The sequence below is a fragment of the Motacilla alba genome, chromosome 7 (assembly GCF_015832195.1).
Source record: "Motacilla alba alba isolate MOTALB_02 chromosome 7, Motacilla_alba_V1.0_pri, whole genome shotgun sequence".
Taxonomy (NCBI): domain Eukaryota; kingdom Metazoa; phylum Chordata; class Aves; order Passeriformes; family Motacillidae; genus Motacilla; species Motacilla alba.
Genome location: NC_052022.1, coordinates 35847666 through 35870378, shown reverse-complemented (window position 1 = coordinate 35870378; position 22713 = coordinate 35847666). Strand labels below are relative to the sequence as shown.

The 22713-nt window shown below is 52.3% G+C and overlaps 2 protein-coding genes across 3 annotated transcripts in view; one reads left to right on the top strand and one right to left on the bottom strand.

The window, feature by feature from the left end:
• Positions 1-55: 55 nt before the first annotated feature.
• Positions 56-21484, top strand: RAMP1 (receptor activity modifying protein 1). Of its 2 annotated transcripts, none has more exons than XM_038142003.1 (3): positions 56-390; positions 11702-11840; positions 20675-21484. In XM_038142003.1, the coding sequence occupies exons 1-3, from the start codon at positions 351-353 to the stop codon at positions 20928-20930; spliced, it is 435 nt and encodes a 144-aa protein (XP_037997931.1). In that variant the 5' UTR covers positions 56-350; the 3' UTR covers positions 20931-21484. The 2 variants fall into 2 exon arrangements, with proteins under 2 accessions (XP_037997931.1, XP_037997930.1); XM_038142002.1 differs by lacking the exon at positions 56-390 and adding an exon at positions 399-668.
• Positions 21485-21876: 392 nt separating this feature from the next.
• Positions 21877-22713, bottom strand: part of UBE2F (ubiquitin conjugating enzyme E2 F (putative)) — a 60282-nt gene continuing 59445 nt past the window's right edge. Inside the window, exon 10 of the mRNA XM_038142001.1 lies at positions 21877-22696. Coding sequence (XP_037997929.1) covers positions 22679-22696 — 18 coding nt within the window. The 3' untranslated portion in view covers positions 21877-22678. The remainder of the gene's footprint in view (positions 22697-22713) is intronic.

The following is a 22713-nucleotide window of genomic DNA, read 5'->3' as shown; positions in this document are numbered from 1 at the left end:
GTCCAGCCCTAGAAAGGGGGAAGGCAGGGTTTTTTAGCTAGGGCGAACCCCCTCGGTGGAGGTGCAAGCGGGGTTACGGAAAGCGCGTGAAGAAGCCGGACTGCTCCGTGCGTTCCTGCGGAACTGTTCGCTCCCTTCGCCGCGCCTCTGGGCTGCCACAGGGCCATAAGGAGAGCCGGCTCTCCAGCCCGCTTCCCCCTCCCCTGCCCCGCGCTGCCGCCGGGAGAGCGGGGCGGGAGCGGGGCAGGAGCCGGGCGGGGCCGCGCCCGCCCCGGGCCCGCCTCTCCGGCAGCGCCGCGGGCGCGGAGCCCGCCCGGCCCCGGGAGCGGAGCCGCTCCTGCCGCGGGGCCATGGCCCTGCTCCCGCGGCGCTTCCTCTGCTTCGTCCTGGGTAAGTGCGGCCGCCGCGACACAACTTCCCGGGGCCGCTGGGGCGGCGGGCCAGGCTCCCCGGGGTTCCCTCGGGCCGCGGGCGCGCAGCCCCGGCCGCCGCCTCCGCGCTTTCACCGCTCTCGCTGACGCCCGGCAGGGCTCCAGCCTGGCTTCGCTGGCGACACAGCAGTAGGGAAATGAAAAGGAGAAATGATTCCAGGGCGCTTGGCCTCAGGAGCGGTGAGGTGGTGATGCTGTGGGACGCAGCCTGCTTTGTGGGGGATTCCCGCTTGCTGGGTGAGATGGAGCGAGGCGAGTTCGGACTCCTGCCCGCGCCTTTTGTTGCAAATGTTTAATTACTGCCTTTGGAGTCTGTTTCCCCATTGCCGAGCCGCAGGGAAGAGGAGGCAGCCAGAGGTGCCCCTTCAAAGAGCTGAGGTTGGATGTTCTGGGTTACCGGTGGTGGGGTTGGAAGCGCTGGCGTTGTGTGGTTGTTTCCGTGGGATGCACCGTGCCTCGGTTTCTTTGCTGCTCCTGACATTTCAGTGCAACAGGTAGAGATTTGTCACCTGTGTACCCGCAGCAAAAGCTCGGAGGGATGTTGGTGCTGTGCAAAAGTGTGTTTATTTAAGGTGCTCCAAAGGGAACCGCACCCCCTCATCCTAACGCTGATCTTCCACAAAATCAAAGTGCTCCTTGAGGCAGCACAAATTTCTCCTTCTTTCCCTTCTTTCCCCTGTGCCGGTTTTCTCCCCCAAGCCCCGGTGAATAATGCATTGAGCCGTGCTGCGCATAATGTGCTGATCTGTACCGTGTAATTAACTATTTACTGCTCCTCAGCTGCGCAGGGCAGGAGCAGCCCGTGCCCTTGGACGAGGCACATTCCCCTGCTGGGTTGCAGGGAGAGGCTGCACGTTCCTGGCTGCAGAACCGTGTGCAGGGAGCACTAACTCCTGCTAGCTAGGATTTCTCTCTGCTCTGCTTTCCCAGCTCCTGTCTCCTTTCCCTGACTCTCCCTTCTCTTGGCTGGGGAGGTGTAACTTTTTAAAAGTACTCCAGGCTGCTCCTTTCCATCTCCAGAGGGCTCGGGAGCAGCAGGGTGCTGCCTCTTGTGTGAGCCAGGTGCCCCGTGTTAGCTAATCTCGGTGCTGTGGATGTTTCTCACTACATTCTCCTCCTGGGATTTTGTATTTTGAGCGCATTGAACAAAAGGACCCACCCTTTTTACACCTTTCTGCTTTTACAGTCAGGGCTGCTGAAATTGCAAGTGGCAACTGAGTGCCCAGAAATCACGGTGATTCGCACCAATGCAGGTGTTTTAAAGTGACAGGTTTTTCTGGTTGGGTTTTTTTTTGTTTTTTTTTTTTTTTTTTTTTTAAGGGAAGGGTCTGAAAGAAAAACCTTTCTCTTAAAGCTCGAGCTTTAAGTAACTTCACCACTGGCTGCAGTCTTTAAAAAGCAGAGGTGGTCAGGGAATCAGTCATCCTGAAAAGCCCAGTCTCATGCAGCAGGCCAAGGATCCAGCTTGGTTACCCCAAGGTAACCACTTCCATTAAGGCAAAATGAGGCTTTTTCTGGGTTTTGGCTGCAGCCTCCTGCAGAGGCTGCTCAGGGAGGAAGGGATGAAGCAGGTTCTTGCTGTTACTGGGGCGGTGATGATTGGCACCACACGCAGCTCTGTGCTGCGTTTCGGTGTTTAAGGGCAGTGCTGGGCTGCTGGGATTTCTTTTGGGTGTAGATAACTGTTACTGTGAGAGGTAAGAGGCAATTGCAGATAAGGTCAGTACAACATTAATATCTTCTTGATCCCCTGCATCTTCTCTCTGTGCTGCACAGCACTGTGTTTGTGTAGCCTACATAAAATTATGCTCTCTTAGAAACAAAACTTCTGGGCACTGTTTATAAGCTCTCCTGGAAAACAGGGATTAAAGTGCTGTGTGTCTTCTCTCAGCCCAAAGCACACTCTTGGTAATGCCTGCCACTGATTGCAGTTTGAGTGCCTCCTTTACAAAAGCTAAAGCTCCCTTGAAACTCGAATTTAAGGCTGCTGCCTCTCTGAGAAAATCCTCCTCAATATTTACAGAGTGCCCTGGTAGAAATCCTTGACAATGAAGTAAAACATTCCTCCTCCTTTGAGAGCATCTCTGGCACGGAGAGGACTCAAAACTTCCTATGCATCGAAAGTGTGTGGAGAGGGACAGCAAAACTGCCTCCAGCCTGTCATTCCTTGGACTGCTCCCATAGGTGCCAGTGGTTTTCCTGCAGGAACCGGTGGCAGGTGGGTTTGCTGGGCTGGCTGGAGGCTGTGTGATCTGCTCAGCAAGCCTCTTGGCTTTGAGAAATAGGGTTGCATTTATTACCCCTGAAACGATGCTGAGTTTAAGAGCCTCCCGTTGGTGCTGACCCGGGAGGCTGAGCGATGCAAATACAAATGCCGTGGCCTGGGTGGAATGAAATGAGACCTCATAATGGCTAAAGATGGGCTTGGCATCTCTCACCTTTCCACAGGGCTGGAAATCCACCTTGGGCTTGTGGCAGAGTTGAGGGAGGTCTTGGAAAGCCGTGGGTGGGAATCTGGAGTTACTGCTCTGCTCTGGCAACTTTGTTCTGCTTCCCTGACTGGCTGCAGAGTCCGGCTCTGTCATGTTCTGGGGGAGGTTCGGGGCAGGTTTGGGCCCCAAAGCCGTGGTTGTGGTCAGAACCCCTCTCCAGCACAGACCCTGCACGAAGCACAGCGCCGCTGGGCTGGAGCGAGAGGAGCATTAAAAGCCCATTAGAGGGGAAATGCAGCGTTTCAGCTCACTCTGATAGCTAAATGCCTTTTTCTCCTCTAAAATACAGCCGTGGCTGGGGTTTGCCAGGTCAGTTCCTTCCTGCTGTGGGTGGGTGATTACCAGGGAATCTTCATCCCTGTCTGCCATTATGCTGCCTACAGAGCTGGCTGCTTTTAATCATCAAATCCACTAATGAAGCTGCTTTATGGTTTCAGCCCCTTGTCTCTGTGCTCCTACAACATGAGCTTTTGGGGATCTGAAAACACATCCTCAGAGAAGCACCCCAGTGGGGAGGAAGGCAGCAGCCTGGGTGAAAACCCCCCGATTTCAGCCAAGGGTGACCCCCTGGGCATCCCTGTATCCTTGAGGAAACATTTGCAGGGAAAGCAGCAGTGCTGTGTGTGGGGGAGTTGCAGAGCGGTGCAAAATCTCCGTGTGCTCTTCAGCTGGAAGGGAGGAAAACCACATCCAGAAGTCTCTGTTGAGAAAGAAAACAAATGGTTCTGGTGATTCCTGGGCTACTCACGTGGCTCAGCAGCAGATTTCAGTCTGGAAACTCTGTGCTGAAAGTGTTTAGTGAAGCTGCTGTTGTGTGCGGCCTGTGATGGGTGCACCAAGGTGACAGTGAGGTTATTTTGGTTTTCTCCCTAACAGATTTTCATATTTACTCAATAGGTGCTTCTTCATGGGAAATCTGTTAGTGATTTTTTTTTTATCTTGGAGGTAGTTCAGTAAAATGTTTGCTAGTCCCATGTAGCAGAAAATCTGTGTTTAACACACGTTGAAACCTGAACCAGCAGGATCACAGTGTGTTGTCTCCAAACCAATGCCAGGCACTTTTAACCTTGGTGTTGCTTTTCCCTGTTCTTATTTTAGCCTCAATCAACTGAAATAGCTGAAGGAAAAAATAATCCCGGGGGTGGAAGGAGAGTACATTTGCCTTTAGCACATTCCTGAGATCTGGAGTGTGGTGGCTGCTCCTTTCTCCCTGCCTTTGAGACCAAACCGACATCTGTGGCATCCAAGGCTTTGTTGATGTTTTAAAAGTAACTCTAAAGCCAGCTCTAATGTTGGATTGAGGTGTGGGTTTGGCAATGTTGGACACCACGGTCCTCCCTGAGAAGGCAGGAGGGATGTGGCTGGTTCCCTTCAGCCCCTGGATTTGGGGTGCCCAGAATCCAGTGGGGATCCCTCCTTTCTTCCACCCTGCTCTTGTGAGCCAGGGATTTGATGGTGGCTACGGCCAGAGACGATTTCAACTCGGGGTGGGTAAAATCAGGGCTGTGCAGACATTGCCAGTGCCTGTCTAAAGCCTGTGGTTTGCCTCCATTAATTCAATCAAGAAGAACTATTTTCCAAAAGACCCCGCTGCTCATCAAGGATATAATTATCTTTATAACTAACAGCTCATGGCACATTTTTCCCTCCCCTGATGTGCAGTCAGCCAGCAGTTTGGTTTCAGCATGCTTGGCTTTTGATTTCCTTTCTCCTTCCTCCCTTCTCGGCTGCTTTTGATTTTATTTTACCTAGTGAGTGAATTTTGGTGGGTAAATAAAAGTATTTGTCATTCTGTCCTCTGCAGAATCAAGTCTAGGGACATGCAAGAGAAATCCCACTCCTGGAAATGTGCTTGGCAGCCTCTGATGGATAACAAGGCTAAGGCAGGTGGAAAACTGAGGCAAGGAGAGAAAGACCCTCATCCAGTTCCCTGGAGCAGCCTCTTTCAGTGCATTTAGTAGTTAATATTATTTAACAGCAATGCTTTATGACAAAAAGTCACCCAGCTAAGCAGGACTGCCCTGCCCTGGGTTATACAGTACAGACCTTTATTTTGCATTTTCATTTCAACCCCATATTCTGCATCTTACAGGAGCTGTTACACGGAACCTTGCGTGGATTGGAATTAAAATTATCTTTCCTGCAGGGATGGATTGGATGTTGTAGGTGCTTCCTGAAATACTGGACTTGAAAGAGGAGTGGCACAGAGCAGTGGTGCCTCTGGGCCCCCAAAAGCCCCCAGACAGGCTTTGCTTTCAGGCAGCTGGCTCCTGCCTCGACTTCCAACTGATAATTCCCTGGCAGTTATTTTTAGGCAGTTTATTTTGTGCCCTCTTATAATGCTTGGAGTAGCTACAGAACGGCAACAAAAACTCAAGTATCCCCGACCCAGCAGAAAGTAAATGCCTGCAAATCATCCAAGTGCCAGCTTGAGGGGTAAATCACTTCCTTCCTTCGTAGGCACAACAGGATTTGTGCCAAATTTAAAACCTGGGAGATCCTTTTGGGTTTCATGATGATGTTCAGCTGTATGCAAAATACCTCATTAGTGCTGGCTGGGGGAAAAAAAACAGCTTTCTCTTTATTTTCGAGTGTCATAAAATGAAGGGAATAACCGTTCCAGGAGCAGGGAGTCAGTAAATCAGATTAAAGGCTTTTAGGTTGTGGGTGCAGTTCCCGTTAATATGAAAAAGTGGTTTGTGGGGTGAGCCCAGAGGGCCCTTCAGGCCCGGCACATCTTGTGCTGCATTCCCTAAGAGGTGGAAACCTTTGGCTCCTTTGGAAGCTTTTCACACAGCAGGTCCCTAACAGGGGCCTGTCCCCAGCACTCTGAGCAGGGAGTGACTTTCTCTGCTGGCTGTGGATCCAGTGTCCACTGTCCCCCAAGCCAGCAGGATGTTCCCCCACCACGGGCTGTATCCTAACCCTGCCTCTTTCCATTTCTCTTTGCCATGAGGATTTTTTTCCCCTCTCAGCTTGAGTGGCTTCTCCCCCATCCTGCTTTCCTCGAGTCCTTTTGTGGCTTTGTGGCAGTGAAGCTGTTGGACAGGCAGAACTGGGGATGAGCTTTCCATCTGCAGAGCTCCCAGGGGAGCTCCATCCTGCAGGGCTCTGTCTCTGTTCAAGCAGTAGCTCTGTGCTTTCCTTCTGCTGCTCCATCTGCAGCCCCCTGCAGCAGAGGGCAGGCAGGGAGGGGGATCCTCCTTTGGGGGTTTCCCAAGTGAGCCTTGGCAGCTTGTCCAAGAAATCCTGGGATCAGCCTTGCCAGTGCTTGGAGAGGAGCAGATCTCCCCCCACTCCCAGCATCTGCTCTGCCTCCAGAATCCTCACTGTGTTGGAAAATGCCCACTCCCTTTCAGCACATAAAAACCCCCAAATCCCGTGAATTCCCTTTGAAATCACATCCTGAGTGGCTGCCCTGGGAGAGAGAGTCCTGCAGATTGAGGGACAGTGGCAGGGGAGGCAGGAGCTGCCTGGCTGGGGGACTGAGGGTGCTCCTGAAGTGTCCGTGAGCAGATTGGGAATGGGATGATCCTTGCCGGTCTCTGTGTCCCTCATGGTCACCTGCAGGGCTCAGATCCCTTCATCCATCTCCATTCCCAGGCTGCTGCTCAGCCCCCGGAGCTGCTGCTGGATCCCAGCCCTGTCCTGAGGGCAGGAGGAGGGACCTGAAAACTCCATTCCCTGTGCAAATCCCGGAGGGAATAGCCCTGCTCGAGCTCACAGGGGGCACGGCCCAGGCTGGCATCTGGGGGCAGGTGGCTCCTGAGGAGGGCACAGCGCTGGGCCAGCCCCCCTGCTGTCCCCAGCCCCAACGCCTGCAGTTTTCTGTCCCAAAAAAGCATTCCAGCTGAACACCCAGCTTAGTTTTTCCCTGGTGAACCGAGGGCTGTGTGCAGGCTCTGAAGCCTCTGCTGAGCTGGTGCCTTACAGAAGCAGCCCCAGTGGAAGGATTTTTTTTTAAAACAGAGGGTACCAGACCCTTCCCAGGTTTCTGCAGATGCTGCAAGGGCCAGTTTTTCCATTTTTGTGGCTGCAAACTGGGATGTTTTTCACGCTCATCCTCTGCCTCCTGCCCCATGTCCTCTCCCCACCCTCCTGTGAATGTTCTATTCTGCAGCCAGGTCCAGACCACGAGGCTTGTTCTGAATAAAACAGCAAAACCACCGCCTTGAGGAGGAGAGGAGAACAGCCTGTTTCCATCCGGGGCTTGTTGAGAGCATTGATTATTTGAGAATTTGGGAGAAGCCCAGGGAAGATACTGGGGTGTTTGTTCTCAGAGCGCAGAGCTTTGCTGGTGCCCCATGTGCTGTCAGTGTCACTTGGCACTTACCTGTCATCTTCGGGCTTCAGCTTTTGGATGAATATCTGCCTATTTCCTGCTCTTTGCTATGAAGCCCTGAACGGTTTCCCCACAAAAATCCAGACCGTCCAGCTGGATGGTCTGGTGAATTCTCTGCCGGTGGTGTCAAACAGTTTCATCGTTCAGCCAGCACCACTTGCAGAACTGCCTGGGAAATGGGAACATCCCATGCTGCTGTGCCACTCTGAAATCCCCAAATCTGTTCTCAAGCTCCACAGTCCTCCCTGTGGGGTTGGTGGTTGCACATCCCAGCAAGAGAAGCCCAAGAATTCCCAGAATTCCTGGAACACTGAGGGGGGAAAGGCCAGAGTGCAAGGGATTGTGCAGAGGGGAACTGCTGTGAAGTGCAGGATGTTTCTGGCAGAGAAGGCTCAGGCATTTTTGCTGGTGAACCATCACTCTGGGCTCACAGAGGGGTGGTGTCCCCAAAGCTGTTTCTGGAGGGGTGGCCCCAAACTCTAGGTCCAGGCTCCAGCTCTGAGAAGTGCAGTGTAGGTAAGTCGTGTTGTCTTCCCTCTTCGTCGATTTTTTGTAACAATTCGGGGCCAACGCTGTTTTTCTGCTGAATTAAATGTGTGACAGGCTTTTTGCAGCTAACCCTCAGTAAGCTGAGTCCTGGTGGATGCTTGCTGGGACGCACCAGGACATCAATCCCAGGGCAATCATGAGGATCTGGGGTGCCTGCAAAAGCCATCCCTCCAATCACCTCCTCACCACTGCTCTCCAGGTGTTTCCTGTGAGGAGCAAACCAAGGGTCCTTAATGTTGCATCTTTTCACGGGCAATCAGGGATTCTCTCAGCAGGGAAGGTTGTTCATCAACGATTCTCCTGAAAGGAGAAGAGGGAGTGGCTTCCCACTGCCAGAGGGCAGCGTTAGGTGGGATATTGAGAAGAAATTCTTCCCTGTGAGGGTGGGCAGGCCCTGGCACAGGGTGCCCAGAGAAGCTGTGGCTGCCCCTGGATCCCTGGAAGTGTCCAAGGCCAGGCTGGACGGGGCTTGGAGCAACTTGGGCTAGTGGTGGAAGGTGTCCCTGCCCATGGCAGGAGTGGCACTGGATAAACCTGAAGGTCCTTTCCGACCCAAACCATTCCAGGGCTCTGATTCCCCGTGTTCCTGTGGCACCTAAAGACCCAAGCATGGCTGTGGAGGTGCAGTAGGATGCTCCCAGAGGAGCACTGCATTCCTGCAGCTCTCAATGCCATTTTTCCTGAGGGAATGGCAGTGATGGGGCCCATGAGAGGGGAGGCAGCCCAGCCTTGGTCCAGCTGAGTTGTGGAGCTCAGTTCTTCAGCAGCTCCTTGCAGCCTTCCCAGCTGGATGCTGCTGAGTGCAGAGCTGTGACTGCTCTGGAGCTGAGTTATTTACAGCTCACTGCAGCTGACTTACACCATCTCCATCAGCAGGGCTGAGGGCAGAAGGAAAACCTTCTGGAAGGAGAGCCAGTAGATACAAAAATCCCTCCCTGCTTTTTTTCCCCCCTGTTGTTACAAAGCCTGAAGTCTGAAGTGGGGCTGGGGGAAAATCTCTGAAGCAGCAGGGATCTGTGGGGTGAGGTGGGCACCGTGTGGAAACGTGGCAGGAGCTTCTCACTTCGACCTTAATTTGTGCAATTACAGCTAAAGTCAGTTCTCCTGGTCAGCTGGAAACAAAAGAGCTTTTCTGCCTCGCCGTGCCCAGCTCCATCCTCGCAGCGCTGACACAACGGGCCCTGCTGGGCCTGAAACAAAAGAGCCCTTCACCATGTCCAAAATCCAGTGTCCTTGGAAAAGGTCACTGGCTGCTGCCTCTGGTTTCCCCAGCCCCTGGGGCAGAGGGATTTGTGTAGGAGGCGTGGGAGATGCAGTGGGAGAGGCATCTTCAGGAGCAGGTCCTGGTGGGGCAGGGAGGGGAGCACTGAGGAGCTGCCAGGGGGGACAGCAAGGTGCTCACCTGCCTCTGAAGGAGCTCCAGAGCTGCATCTTCTGAGCTGCTGTGATTGGCAAGTGCTTAAAGGTTTGGTTTGGTTTTCCCTTGGTTTGGGTTGGTTTTTTATTTTAATGGTAGAGCTGATTTTCGTGCTGGCTTCCAGCTATCTGTGGCTTGCTGCTACTTGCAGCCAGGTTGTGGTTGCTTCCTCCCCATGGTTTATTCAGTGTTTCTCCTCTCTCCACTCAAGGTTAAGGTGTTTTTGCTGAATTTCCTCAAGTGGCTTCGTCTTCCTCAATTTCTCTCCGTGCTTTGCCTGTCTCACTCACTGCTTCCTGCTCTGTTTCCTCCTGTGCTCCTCAATCCCCTTGGCTGCTCATCTTTCTGCTTTTTAATCCCTTCTCCTCCCCTGCTCTCCCTTGTCCTTTTGCAGTGCTCTGCTCTGCACCTGACACATTCCCCAGCAGCATTTTCTCTGCAAGCTGCTTGTCCAGGCAAGTGATGGCTGTGATATTTACATGTCCTTCGCAGTCCAGTGCACAGATGTCACCGAGGGGTGACCCCCAGGGTGGCTCCTGAGCCTCTCTTGGACACTGGTGCTCTCTCAGCCGCGTCACTGCTTCACTTGGCTTATCCAGATTGGAAGGGATGGGAAGGGGAGGAAAGCCTCCTGGCCATCAATCATCCTTGAGCCTGCCTGGACTGAGATTTGCAGTCTGTAAATCATTTTACATTTGCTTCATGTAAAATTATTTCCTTCTTCTTCTTCCTCATAATCTTCTTCTTGTTTATCTTTTTCTTCTGCTGCTGCTACTTCTTCTACTTCTTCTTCTGCTTTTTCAGCTTCTGCTTCTTCTCTTGGTGCTTTGCTTGAGCGTGTCACACCCTCCCATCTGGGAGCAGGGCTTATCCCTGGCTGAGGCTGTGCTCCTGGCTGGTATCAGCTAGGCAGAGCTTGGGATTTTGATAAACTTCATTTTATCACTGCAGCAGTGAGGGTTTCATGCTGCTGAACTTCTCGTGGCTCAGTCACTCCCATGGTTTTCTCTCCAGTCAGGCCAAAGTGGCTGCTGCTGTCAGAGGCAGCGTGGGAGCCTTGCACCCATCCAGGAACATCAGCCAAGGCTCTGGGGGCCCTTCCACCCAAATTCCCACCAGCTCCTGACTCCCCATAGGATGCTCCGAGGATTTTGGTGGCTGCAGAGGGATGGTGTCCCATGGTGATGTCCCTTGGCCACTAAATAAGCAGCTCAGCTCTGTTGTGTTAAAAAAATCAGATAAAAATAAAGCACAGAGTTATTCACACGTAGCAAAAAATAGATCTGGTATGTGGTGCCTGCCTGCAGTGCACTCCAGGAGCTGCAAAGGCACTAGCTGGCACTTTGGCACCAAGGGAAAGCTATTATTTATAGCCAGGCTCACTAAACCATTCCCCCAAAGGGTTTTTTTCCCTTCCCTTTGTAGCATCACTGTCCTTTCCCTTTCCCCTCACCAGCAGCACTGCACTGACTGTGCATGAGGCTGTAAGCAGCACCTTTTTTGTCCCTGTTTTAAAGCAGTTGCAGGGACGCACTCCCAGGAGGGAATTCAATCAGCACTGTGCAGCCAGGGGTGGATTTGATGGATTTCCCTGTGTCTGTCCCTGTGCTCCATCAGGGGTGGATGTTTGTTCCCAAGGGTGGCCCTGTGCAGGTCATTTTTCAGGGGTCAGCAGCAGGGTTCTCTTATTCCCCACCTTCCCCCACACCCTTACTTGTGTTTTAAGCCCAAAACCTGGACATTTGAAGTCCAAAGGCGTTTCGGGCGATCAGCAGAGAATAAATCCACATCCTTACTAATTTATGAGCTACCCAGCATGTCCTGAATAACTGATCTGTCAGCACCAGGCACCTGGGAGGGTGCAGGCTGCCAGGGCTGCGAGGAGGGGAACAAACCTGGGAGGAGGTTTTGGGGAGCTGGGGTTGCTCTGGTGTCAGCAGGGCTTTGGCAGGTGCCTCTGTGTGAGGACTGTGGTGGGGCTGGTGATGCCCTGTGAGGGCTGACCTGGAGCAGAGGCTGGGCAGAGTTAAAGAATAAAGCAGGGATTTATTAAAAGGCCTCCATGGAACCACCTTGGGCAGCACAAGAGCCCAGCCAGGGCTGCACCCAAAATGGTCACAAAATGGATGACTGGAGTGGCTCTCTCACTTTTATAAGTTCTGCTCCATTTGCATATTGGAGTTAATTGTCCAGTTACAGCTGTAGGTTATGAAGTCCCATCCTTCTTGTTTTTCTCTCTTTATTCTGCCATTGTTTGTGCTCTTGGGCTGGGATTTGGATCATCTGTCCTTGGTGCCCAGCTAGAGCAGGAATTGTTTTGTCTCCCTGCTCTGTGCAGAGAGCTCACCATCCCCTGATGTGAACCCAGCCCCACACACTAAAGCAGCACAGAATCTGAAAAACAGAAAAGCTGAAACCTGAGGCATCCCTGTGACCCAGCAGAGGCTGACAGCCCTGGCCTGTCTTGCAGCCCAGCACTTCATCGCGGCCACGGCGTGCCAGGAGGCCGACTACGGCTCCATGATCCGGCACTACTGCCTCAAGGACTTCCAGGACAGCATGGAGGGCATCGGCCAGCGCCTCTGGTGTGACTGGGACGAGACCGTGGGGTAAGTGAGCTCCCTCTGCTCCTCCCTCATCCATCTGGGATTTTGGGGTTTGTCTCACGGGGGAACATCCTGGTGTCGCTCTGCTTGGCTGCTGATGCTGCCCTGGCTCTGTCCCTGCTGGGTCCCCATCTCCAGCCTGGTCACACGTGGAGGGCTTGGAGGGGAGAGCAGTGGGGGTTGTGTGCCCAGGCTTTGGTGAGGTGTTTGGCCCCGTCTCCTGTGTGTGCTGGGCGAGGTGGGCTGGGAATGCCGGCACAGCCAGGCCTGGGGGGTGCTGATCATTGGCCAGACACCCAGGGGTCACCCCGTCCTGCTTGATCTCTCCATTAGTAATGTGGGTGACGGGACTGACACCAAACCAGGAGGGCTGTGCTGCTGTCCACGGGGACCTCAGCAAGCTGGGAACCTCCTGGAGTTCAGCAAGGGGAAGGGCAAAGTCCTGCACCTGAGGCACCAGGACTTGCTGGGGCTGCCCGGAGAGAAACCAGAAAGGGATCTGGGGGATCTGGTGGGCACCGGGTTGAACCTGAGCCACAAAAGTGTCCTAGTGGGAAACTGAGGCATGGGAGGTGCCCTCTGGACACCAGGAAATGTGTTTTCACTGTGAGGGTGGCTAAACACTGGCACAGATCTCCCGGGGGGGATGTGGAATCTCCATCCTTGGAGATACTAAAAACCAGCTGAACACGGTCACGAGCAACCAGCTGTAGGTCACCCCCTGTGAGCAGGGGTGTTTGGACAAGGTGAAGTGGATCTCCAGAGGTCATCTCCAGCCTCAGCCATTCTGGGATTTAAGGGTTTTTCAAGGAGGGTTTGGAAGTCAGGGTGGTGGTCATGCTCCACCACGCAGCAGTGGAGCTCCAGTAGGAGAAGACCATGGCCCTGCTGTGAGCTGGAAATCGATGGGTTAATGAAGAGGCAGATTGGGAGCCCCATCATGGGGGTTCTGGTGCCTCACAGCTTGTTGGACATGTTTCCCAGGAGGTTTTTCATTTTTGCTCAGCACTCTGGTTCTCCAGACAGTTCAAAAGCCCCTGACCCAGCGTGAAAACCCCACAACTCTCCGAGATGCCCTCAGAGCCTCGCTGTGAGAAAACCCCAGACTGTCCCACCAGAGCTGCTGGCTCAGCCCCCGCTTCCAGAAGCTGTGTGTTGATTTTCCCAAGCAACTAGAGGGAGAGGCTGCAGTGGTATGGCAGTGGCAGCCGCCTGCTAAGCCTCCTGTTTGTAATCAGTGTCAGGGAGCCGGCTGTGATTTACGACTTGGGAGCGCAGGAGACGCAGCCTTGCTTCCCTGCTGGAATGCTTGGGAGCATCTCTGTGGGATGAGGAGGGTGGAAAGGGATCTCTGCTCAGGGAGACCAGGGGGACACCCCACACACGTGGGGAATGTGCTGCTCTGCGGGGGTTTGTTGGATTTTTTTGGGGGGAATTTCCTTAGGGTTTGGTTTTGTTTTTATCGCAAGCAGGGCTTTCTTTGGATTAGCTCTTTCCTATTTATAGTCAGCGGAGCTGAATCTTTTGGCACCACCACGGTGTAGATCTGCTGAAATGGTTTTGATTGAAGCTGCAAGACTGGCCAGGGGTGGCTGTGTGTTGGTGTGAGGGCTGGAGGGAATAACCCTCCTCTTTCCCCCTTCTGCTGACTTTCCATCTTGTGCCTTTCCATGGCCTTTCCCTGGGAAAATGAAGTGGCAGAACAAAAATGAGCTCATGTGACACCAGCAGGGATGGGGGTCAGCTGGAAGCAGGGAGCAGATGGTGCTGTGTGCCGTGAGTGTTTTGCACAAAAATTAAGAGGTTTGGTGAGACTTCTGTGGTTTCCTGCTTCGTGGGCCTTTCTTCAGGGTGAAATCAAAACCTACACACGGATGCGTATCCATCAAGGGCTGGATTTCAAGATCTTGGGGGTCTTTTCCAACCTTGATGATTCTGTTCTGTGACTCTAAACAACACCATTGGGTTTTCCTTCCCCATGATCCATGGCAGAGTGGAGGGGAAGAAAGGAGAGCTGAAAGACTGCGGGAGGTTTCTGGTCTTGAGAAGCCTCATCTGGTGCTCAGAAATGCCCAGGGCTGCTGATGTTGTTCCAGCCCTGACCATCTTGTTCTTTATCTCACATGTCCTGTTTGTCTCCTGAAGAGCTTCAGCTGAACTCGTTACCCTTGAGGCACTTGGAGGAAATGTTGATAAGCTTGCAGGGTTTAATTTGATTGCCCGAGTCCATTTGCTCCGTGCAAACACATGGCTCAGGGTTATTTGAGAGATGACATTCCTCTGATCCCCTCGTGCCCTCAGGACAGTGGAAAAATTGGGCAGAAATGGTTCTGTTACTGCAGTAAATCAGCTGCAAGGATATGGGGTTTGGGTGGCCTCAACACCTTGCTCCCTGGATGTGTGTGGGAATCACCATCCCCTCTTTGGGGAAGGGAAGGATGTCCCAGCAGGAGTGGGACACAGCTGGTTGGTCACCCCTCTGGCTCTAGGGCGAGGATTTTGTCTTCCACCGGGTGTGAGACAAAGAAATGGAAATAAAGCACCTGCCTAGAGCCTGTTCTCTCCGGATCTTCCCCCAAAGCAAGGCATTTCAATGCTTGAAACCTGTCTGAAACAAGGAGGAGCGTTGGAAGGTTCTGCCTCTGTGCCACAGCAGCATCGTGTTGGGATGATTTCCTGGATGCAGCGTTTAGCAGGGAAATGTCCCTAAGCTCCGTAATTCCTGCTCAGTTGAGGATGGCACGATGGGAACATCTTGACACAGAGAGAGAGACTCTAAAACTCAAGGACAGAATGAGTTTTAAAGTAGGTATGCTTTTATTTGGTACGGGGAAATCTCCACAAAGCCATGCCTGCCCCCTGCTCACTCAGGTTTTCTTTTATCCCCTGGAATATTACATATGCATCAAGTTCCACAATAGATCGTTTCCTGGCTCCCCTCCCTCTCAGCTTCATATGCTAAACATCTTATCAGTTGTCTCTGGTGGTCCTAGGGGATGAAGTAAAGTTGTCTTCCTCGGGGCTGACATTCTGACCCTGCTGCCTTGCACATCCTTTGGCCACTGTCTAAGGCAGGAGTCCAAATTCATCTGGTTTCAGGGGCCCAAGGAGCCTCATTATCTCAGCATCCTTGCATTCTGGATCCTGTCCTTGATAAACATCCTTCCCCTTATCAGGCATCCTTGCATTCTTTCCTACTGTTTTGCACGTAGCCCTTTCCTTTCTCAGGAGACCAAGGATGCAGCAAATACTAAGCAGTGTCCATCATTTACGTGCCTATTCCTAATCAATACCTTCTGATTTCTGTGATTTTTATATATCTCCTCTAGTTTGTGACCCCATGTTTCAATCTGGATAAATGAATTGTCTCAGCAGAGTCTGTAATCGTGGGCCACTGCTCCTGTTTATAGGCAGCAGATGCTGCTCTGGGGACAGCTTTAGTAGTTGGTTGTAAGTTAAACAACTGAGTTAACAGAGGAAGGAATTGATAAAACAAAGAAAGTAAAGAAGTTTTCTCCCAGTAAGATAAAAGGTTTAACACATAAACTGCTTGGTCTGATCTTACCTAGGGGGTTTCTCCTTACACTGCCCCAACCTTGCCCTTGGAGGCGTCAGCTGCTCCTGTTGTGATGCAGCCAAGGGCTCTCTCTGGAGCAGGAGTGTTGGGTGAGGTTGGGTTGGGCCATGTGGACAAGCACCAGCTCCTTGGGAAGGTTTCTCCAACCCCCTTGAGCTCTGCTGGCTTTCTCACCATTGCTTATTTAGGGAAAATGGGTGGATTTTGATATTCAAGTTCTTCTCATGAAGTTGGTGTGAGCTGTTGCCCACTTTGGCTGCCCTGGGGCTCAAAAGCCAGACTGGAGCTGCATCTTGGGATCTTTGGTGTCGAGGGCTCCTCCGCTGCTTTGGCCAGGAGCTCAGCTGTGCCTGACCAATTATCCCAAAGATCAGCTTGGCTATTTTGACTCCAGCTCCGTGGCCTGGTGGCTGGGCCAGGGGGATTAGCTGTGGTCTCCCTGGGGGCAGCTATTTCAGGGCTGAGGGGGGCTGGGGCTGCCCCTGCCCACCCACGGGTGCGTCAGCAGCGCTGATGACTCGGGGATATTTGTCCCGCTGGGTTTGGGCTGGAGGGCCGTGGCTGGGGAACGGATTTGCAGCAGGGTTTGTGCACAGGGGGATGCTCGGGGTGTTGCCTGCCACAGCTGTGGGTGTCACTCCAGCCCAGGCAGGCATCTTCACCCCAAATATATCCACGCTGTGGCATTCCTGAAAATCTCCATGGAATGCTTTCCCCCGTGCTGCGGGAAGGAGCTCACCAGGGGGGTCATGGTGCTGCTCTGACAGCTGCAGCCAGCGATGGAGCTGCTCTCCCAGCTGTCAGCACACTCACGCTCTGTCTTCAGGTTATTTATCCATTATTTATCCCTTATTTACAGAAAACAGATTGATCCATTCTCCTATTATCTCATTATCTACTTATTTATCTTCAGCTTGCCAGGTCCCTTCTGGATACCCCTTTCGCCTGGCTCCAGGCTCACCCTGCAGCCTTGCAGAGGAGGAAATCAATGTTTTCTTTTAATTTGCAAAGCAAAAGTGAAGCTTTGTGGTGTTTTCTTTTTTCCCTTCAGAAGCAAGGAATTGAGGGAGGATAGGAAATACTGGGATGCTCACAGTGAAAAAAATCCAAAGCTGTCCATCCTGTGAACCCCAGTCCTAGTGCAACACCGTCCACATCCACGTGCTGTCAAGGAATAAATGCCAGAGCCAATTCCAGTCTTGGCTGCTGGTGGTAAAAAACCCCAGAGGAATTCCTTAGGATTTATAGCAGTATAAGCATTCAGATGCCATCAAACCCTAAATCATCCTGTGTCTGCTTCCCAGCAGTGGCCCAGCCCCAGCCCCATCCTGCCTGCAGCCCTTCATCCTCGTGCAGTCCCTCCACTGCATCCTCCAAAGCCAAACCATTTCCATGGTGACAGGACAACAGCTGGAGCTGCAGTTCACTTTGGGCAGGGAAAAAAATATTCTGAAGCACAGCCAAGATTTTCAGGGCCAGGTGTCGGTCTCCTGGCAGTGGTGGGATTGTTTGGGAAAACCTGCCCTCCTCCCAGTGCTATCCTACAGCGGTTGCTTAATAATTTGGTGGAGGAGATGGAGGCTTGCAGATGAGCCTTGGGCTTGTCTGGAAGCCAAAAGCTTGACTCCGGGCTTGCTGCGGGTGGAATGGAAGCTTGGAGCAGAGTTTGTTAAGGAGGCCCTCCTGTTCAGTCAGGAGATGCAGACAGGACCCCCTGGCTTCCTCAGTTTCCTGGGAGGGGTCTGGGTGTGGCTGCATCCAATTATTTCCCACATAGTTATTTATATTGCCCTGCTTATTGAAAGCATATTGAAGCAAAGCTGTTAAAATGAGCCAAATAATTGTTGTGTAGAGACTGATGTCACCCATGTGGGCAAACTGTGACCCCCCCCTTCTCCATCCATCATCCATCCGTGGGAACTTTCACAAGCAGGGTAAAGTTCAAGCTGCTTTACCCCCTGCTGCTCCTAGGCAGAGCATCCTCTCTCCAAAGGGTTCTAACTCTGTGCCTGGGGATGATCCTTGCAGCCTCCGGGGCTTGGCTCAGCTCTGCCCTGCTCAGCCTGGTGGCTGTGGGGGGAACACGGCGTTCCGGGGCTGGGCTGGGGGCTGGCAACAACAGGGCAGAAAAACAACTCCTCCTCCATGAGGGATTACACCAGCAGCACAGGCTGAATTCCCAGTGGGACCAGGCGGGCCTGGTGCTGTCCCAGTAATGTGGCCCTGCTCGTGAGAAGAGAGAGCAGCAGATGCTGCTGTGGAGAGGCAGCGGGACACGCGTTCACCAGGGCTGTGGCAGGGAAGAGCACGTCAGGCCCAGGCAGCAACACTGCTGCTCTCCAGAGGGATCTGATCCTGCCTGACAGGGCAGTGTGAGCCGCCTGGACCTGTGGTTATCCTTCCCAGCCAATGGATCCTGCTGGGGCAGGAGAAGGTCCCCAGTGCCTGGTGCATTTGGGATGGACGGGAGATGATGGAGTCCCACAGGGCTGTGAGATGCAGTGGAAGCAATGAGAGCGCTCGGCTGTAGCTGAGAGCTCAGCTTTGCTTTTAGCAGTCCGTGGACAGAGGTGCCGTGGTCAGGCGTGCTCTGTGGGAGCCAAGGGCAGCCATCAGCTCCTGAAGAGCACCAGCCTTGCTGTCCCCTGGCCAGGAGCTCAGCAGCCCTCAGTGTCACCTCTGCACTTGCACCTGGTCCTGAAAAGAGTTTCTTTTCCCTCTGGGACCCCCCCACTCTCTCCCCACTGGCCTCAGGGGCGTGTGGGGCCAGAGGGTGAGAGTGCCCATGGTGTGACCCTGCTGCTGCTGAAGATGCCAGCTGGAGCAGGGAGGCTTCCATGAAAACAGCAAAAACAGAAGGCACAGGAGACACAGGGTGTGTGGAGCCACCCCATTAGGGTGGAAAGCCCTCCTTCCAGTCACAGCCCCGTGGCCACCTCCTTGTGCCCCCACGCTGCTCGTGGGGCTGTGGCTGCCCAGCCCCTCTCCTCAGCTCCGTCCGCCCGTGCTGGAAGGTGCTGCTGCCTCCTGGAGAGGGCAGTGACAGTTTATCCTTTCATTTGCTGCCACTGCTGGGCTCTGCTTCCTTGATTTATCCCCACGGAAGTGCAGGTGGAGCCAGGGAAGGGCTAAGCCAGCTGCACTGTGGCCCTTCAGCTTTAAAAATAGCTTGTCTTGGCCTGTTAACACTTTCCCTCTGGTTCCTGAGGATGCTGCAGCTCCCGAGATCTCCTAAGGATGCCGATGAACAGGAAATGGTAATTTTGCACATTGGGATGCTGAGCAGAAGCTGCTTTTAGCAGCTGCAGGCCCTGTTAATTAAATCTCTGGCTGTGTGGGCACAGCCTGCCCCAAAACCCCAAACCCCAGCTGAGGAGCTGTGCTGGGGCTGTGGAGAGTGGCTGGGAAGCTGCTTCCAAAATATTTCTTTCCCCCAGGCAAGTTTTTAATTGGTGAGCTGGGGTTTGGGTTGCTTTGCTTCTCTAGGATTAGACGTGACTAATTGGGATGGGGTGGGGGAGAATTGTATCTGGGTTTTTATGCACGGCCAGTTCTAAAGCAGGGAGGGTTTAGCTGTCACTTCTTAAAGCAGGGAGGGTTTAGCTGTCATTCCAGAGCAGGGCTGGATGGCCTGGCACAGGGACAGTGGCTCTGGCTCAGGGCTGCTCCTGCTTTTCCAGGTATTTTTAAAAAAAACAGGAAAATGGACTTGCTGGTCCTAGAGGGGTGGGCTTGCCCAGCTGGTTTCTATGCAACCTCCCCAGTTTTAGGCAAATTAAAGGAGATTTTTAGGTAGATCCAGTGTACTTATTTCTGTCCCTCTTTGACTGAGCTCGCACCAGCTGGAGGATGGTGCTCTGAAGGCCAAGTTGGGACAGGTTTCCTGAAGGTCTGCTTAAAATGTGGGTCTGGCCTGTATTTTCTAATAGCACCAGTTCAGCCAGGAAATTCTGCAAAATTTAACACAAACCAAACAAAAAGCCTCCAAACTTGCTTCTTGCTGCTCCTGTAAATACCATTTCTGTTTTCATTTCCTTCTGTAAATTAAACCACCACCACGTAATTCCATGAAGGAAAACCGCTCTTGGCTGTGAGTGCACACTTAAAAGTTGCCATCAGATGTGGGAATTTAAAATACCCTGTAACCCTTTTACCTCTCCAGCTGTGAACTCAAAACCCCATCTATTTTTATAGGTGACATAAATCTTCAAAAACCCGCGATATATTTTTACGGGGCTAGGCAGATCTAGCTGCAAACCCAAAAAAAAAAGTGGCTGAAACAATTTAAGAACTCAAATCTGTGGTAGAATCTCAGGCACGCGCCCGTGTAGGAGAATAATAATATATTGTACGGGGAGGGATATATTGTATACTATATAGATTGTATCTAATCTATATAGAGCTAGATAGAGATTACAGATAGATAGATAGATAGATAGATAGAGATATATACATAATAGATAGAGATATAGATAGATAGATATAGATATATACATAATAGAGATATAGATAGATATAGATATATACATAATAGATAGAGATATAGATAGATAGATATAGATATATACATAATAGATAGATAGAGATATAGATAGATAGATAGATATAGATATATACATAATAGATAGACAGAGATATAGATAGATATATACATAATAGATAGATAGAGATATAGATAGATAGATAGATAGATAGATACATAATAGATAGAGATATAGATAGATAGATATAGATATATACATAATAGACAGAGATATAGATAGATAGATAGATAGATATAGATATATATATAATAGAGATAGATATAGATATATACATAATAGATAGAGATATAGATAGATAGATAGATACATAATAGATAGAGATATAGATAGATAGATATAGATATATACATAATAGACAGAGATATAGATAGATAGATAGATATAGATATATATATAATAGAGATAGATATAGATATATACATAATAGATAGAGATATAGATAGATAGATAGAGATATATACATAATAGAGATTATGTATATGCTATATATGGATATATAGGATATATATAAGAAATATATAAAATATATATATAAATATATATATATATACTATCATATCCATTATAAATTATGGAGTATATGTTTTGTATTTTATGTGTGCTATATATAATGGGTACAGTGCTTCGTTTTGCACGGGGGGGGAGGTGGCGTGGCCGTGGCCGGGCTCCGGTGCCGGTGCCAGGGCGGTGCCAGCCGGTGTCCCTGTGTTTCGCAGCACCTACGGGGAGCTCACCAACTGCACGGCGCTGATCGCCGAGAAGCTCGACTGCTACTGGCCCAACCGGCTGGTGGACGAGTTCTTCGTGGCCGTGCACAAGCAATACTTCAGGAACTGCTCCCCGTCGGGCCGGGCGCTGCACGACCCCCCGAACGGCGTGCTGTGTCCCTTCATCGTGCTGCCCGTGCTGGTCACCCTGCTGATGACGGCGCTCGTGGTGTGGAGGAGCAAACGCAGCGAGGGCATCGTGTAGGGGCGGCGCGGGGGGGCCGGGCGGCTCTGCCCCGGAGCGAGCCTGCCGGAGCGGCGGCACCGAGGGCACCGAGCCCCGGAGAGAGGGACGGCATCGCCGCGGCTCCTCCTCCGCCCGTGGGCCCGCTGCTTTCCCAATAAATGGCGTTCTAGCGCTGGGTGTCGGGCGGAGCGGGCAGCGGGGACTCGGCGGGGCTCAGCCCGCACCGCCTCTCCCAGCCGCTGTCGTGTGCCGAGCAGGGGAATTGGAAAGGGAAAAAACCCAGGGGGTACGGGGAATTGAAATCCTGCCAGCCCCGCGGTGCCAGCGGGTCTGGGTGCGCCTGAACATCCTCGGCTTCCTCTGTCCTGTTCTGGGTTCCCCCCACTCGTGGAAAGGCATCTTCTCCCCCAGCCCCCGCACAAGGACTGGGCTTTGCCTGGGAGGTGGGGAACAGCGCGGGGAAGTCGGTGGTGGGAGCGGGAGGCACCGCTGGTGCCCTGGGGCTACTGACAAGGAATGGGAATAAGGTGCTTTTCCTACCTGAATAAATAAATAAATACATGAATCAACCAGGTGCCCATCTCTGTCAAGGCTGAGGTGAAGCCTCCCCCTCAGTGCCCTCGTTCTGTGATGCCACCGACCCCCAGTGGTGCTTCCCCCACCCCAGGGGCACTGGGCGGGTCCCTGGGGAGGTCCCTGGGTGTGGGTCGGGGCTCCAGGAGTGGGGTCAGCCCCAGAGCAGAGAGCCTGGGATGGGGTGGGGACCCCCATCCCCACCCTGACAGCTCCAGAGCCCTTCAGGGCCTTGCTGGCTCAGGACGGGGTTCCTTTGGGACACCCAGCTGCTGTTCACTCCTGACTCTCGCATTTCCCAAAAAAAAAAACCCAAAACCTAGTGGGACACCCAGCCCAGCCCCCCTCTAACCCAAACCAGTCTATGATTCTGGCAGAAGCACAGGTTAGTTGCACCTATACAAATACACATAAAAATACACACAAACAAATACATATTTATGTAAATACATAACCCCCCCAGTCTCCTCACCTTCAGGAAAAATTCATTTCCCTGGACTGCCACGTGATGAGCTCCAGGATTCCCACCCTCCCCGTGTCCTGGATGAGCACAAACCAATGCTCAGACCTTCTTGTACAGTATTTAACAGCATCCAAACTTTATTATTCTGCTCATCTCCTCCAGGCAAGCAACAGTACAGGGAAGGGGGAGACAGGATTGTTCTGGGAGGCAGGGATGGCTTTGATGGCTGCAGCTCTGTGCTCGCAGGGCTGCTGGTACCTGACACAGCTTTCCCTGGCTCCCCTGAGCAGCACCCTGGCTTTGCCCTGCCCTGGGCACAGCAGCAGCTTCCTGGCATGAGTGGGGAGCCATCCATGGTGACAGCCCAGAAATGGGGACTGTGAGCCCTCCTCCTGAAGGACGGAACTGCTGACAGCACCAGGGTGCCTCTGCAGCAAGAACTACTTTGTCACAGCAACCTGTTGAGTTTTTGACTCGAGAGTAAGAGAATCCTTCTGATGCCATAAGCAAAATCCAGAAGTGTTTCCCACCTTGCTATTTCTGTGAGTGTTTTACCCCCTACCTTTGCTGACATATCTGTTTTGGAAGCAAAGATCTCTCACTGCAGGTGCCTGCTCAAAATACTGGGCTGATCCATGTTTCCCTGTGGATGCTGTCTGCAGGTGAAGCTCTCCTCCTGCATGCCAATCCCTGCGTTTCACTCCCTGCTTTCCCAGGCCTCCAGCAACAGCTACAGGAGCTGCTGAAGCTGCAAAGGAAAAGGCA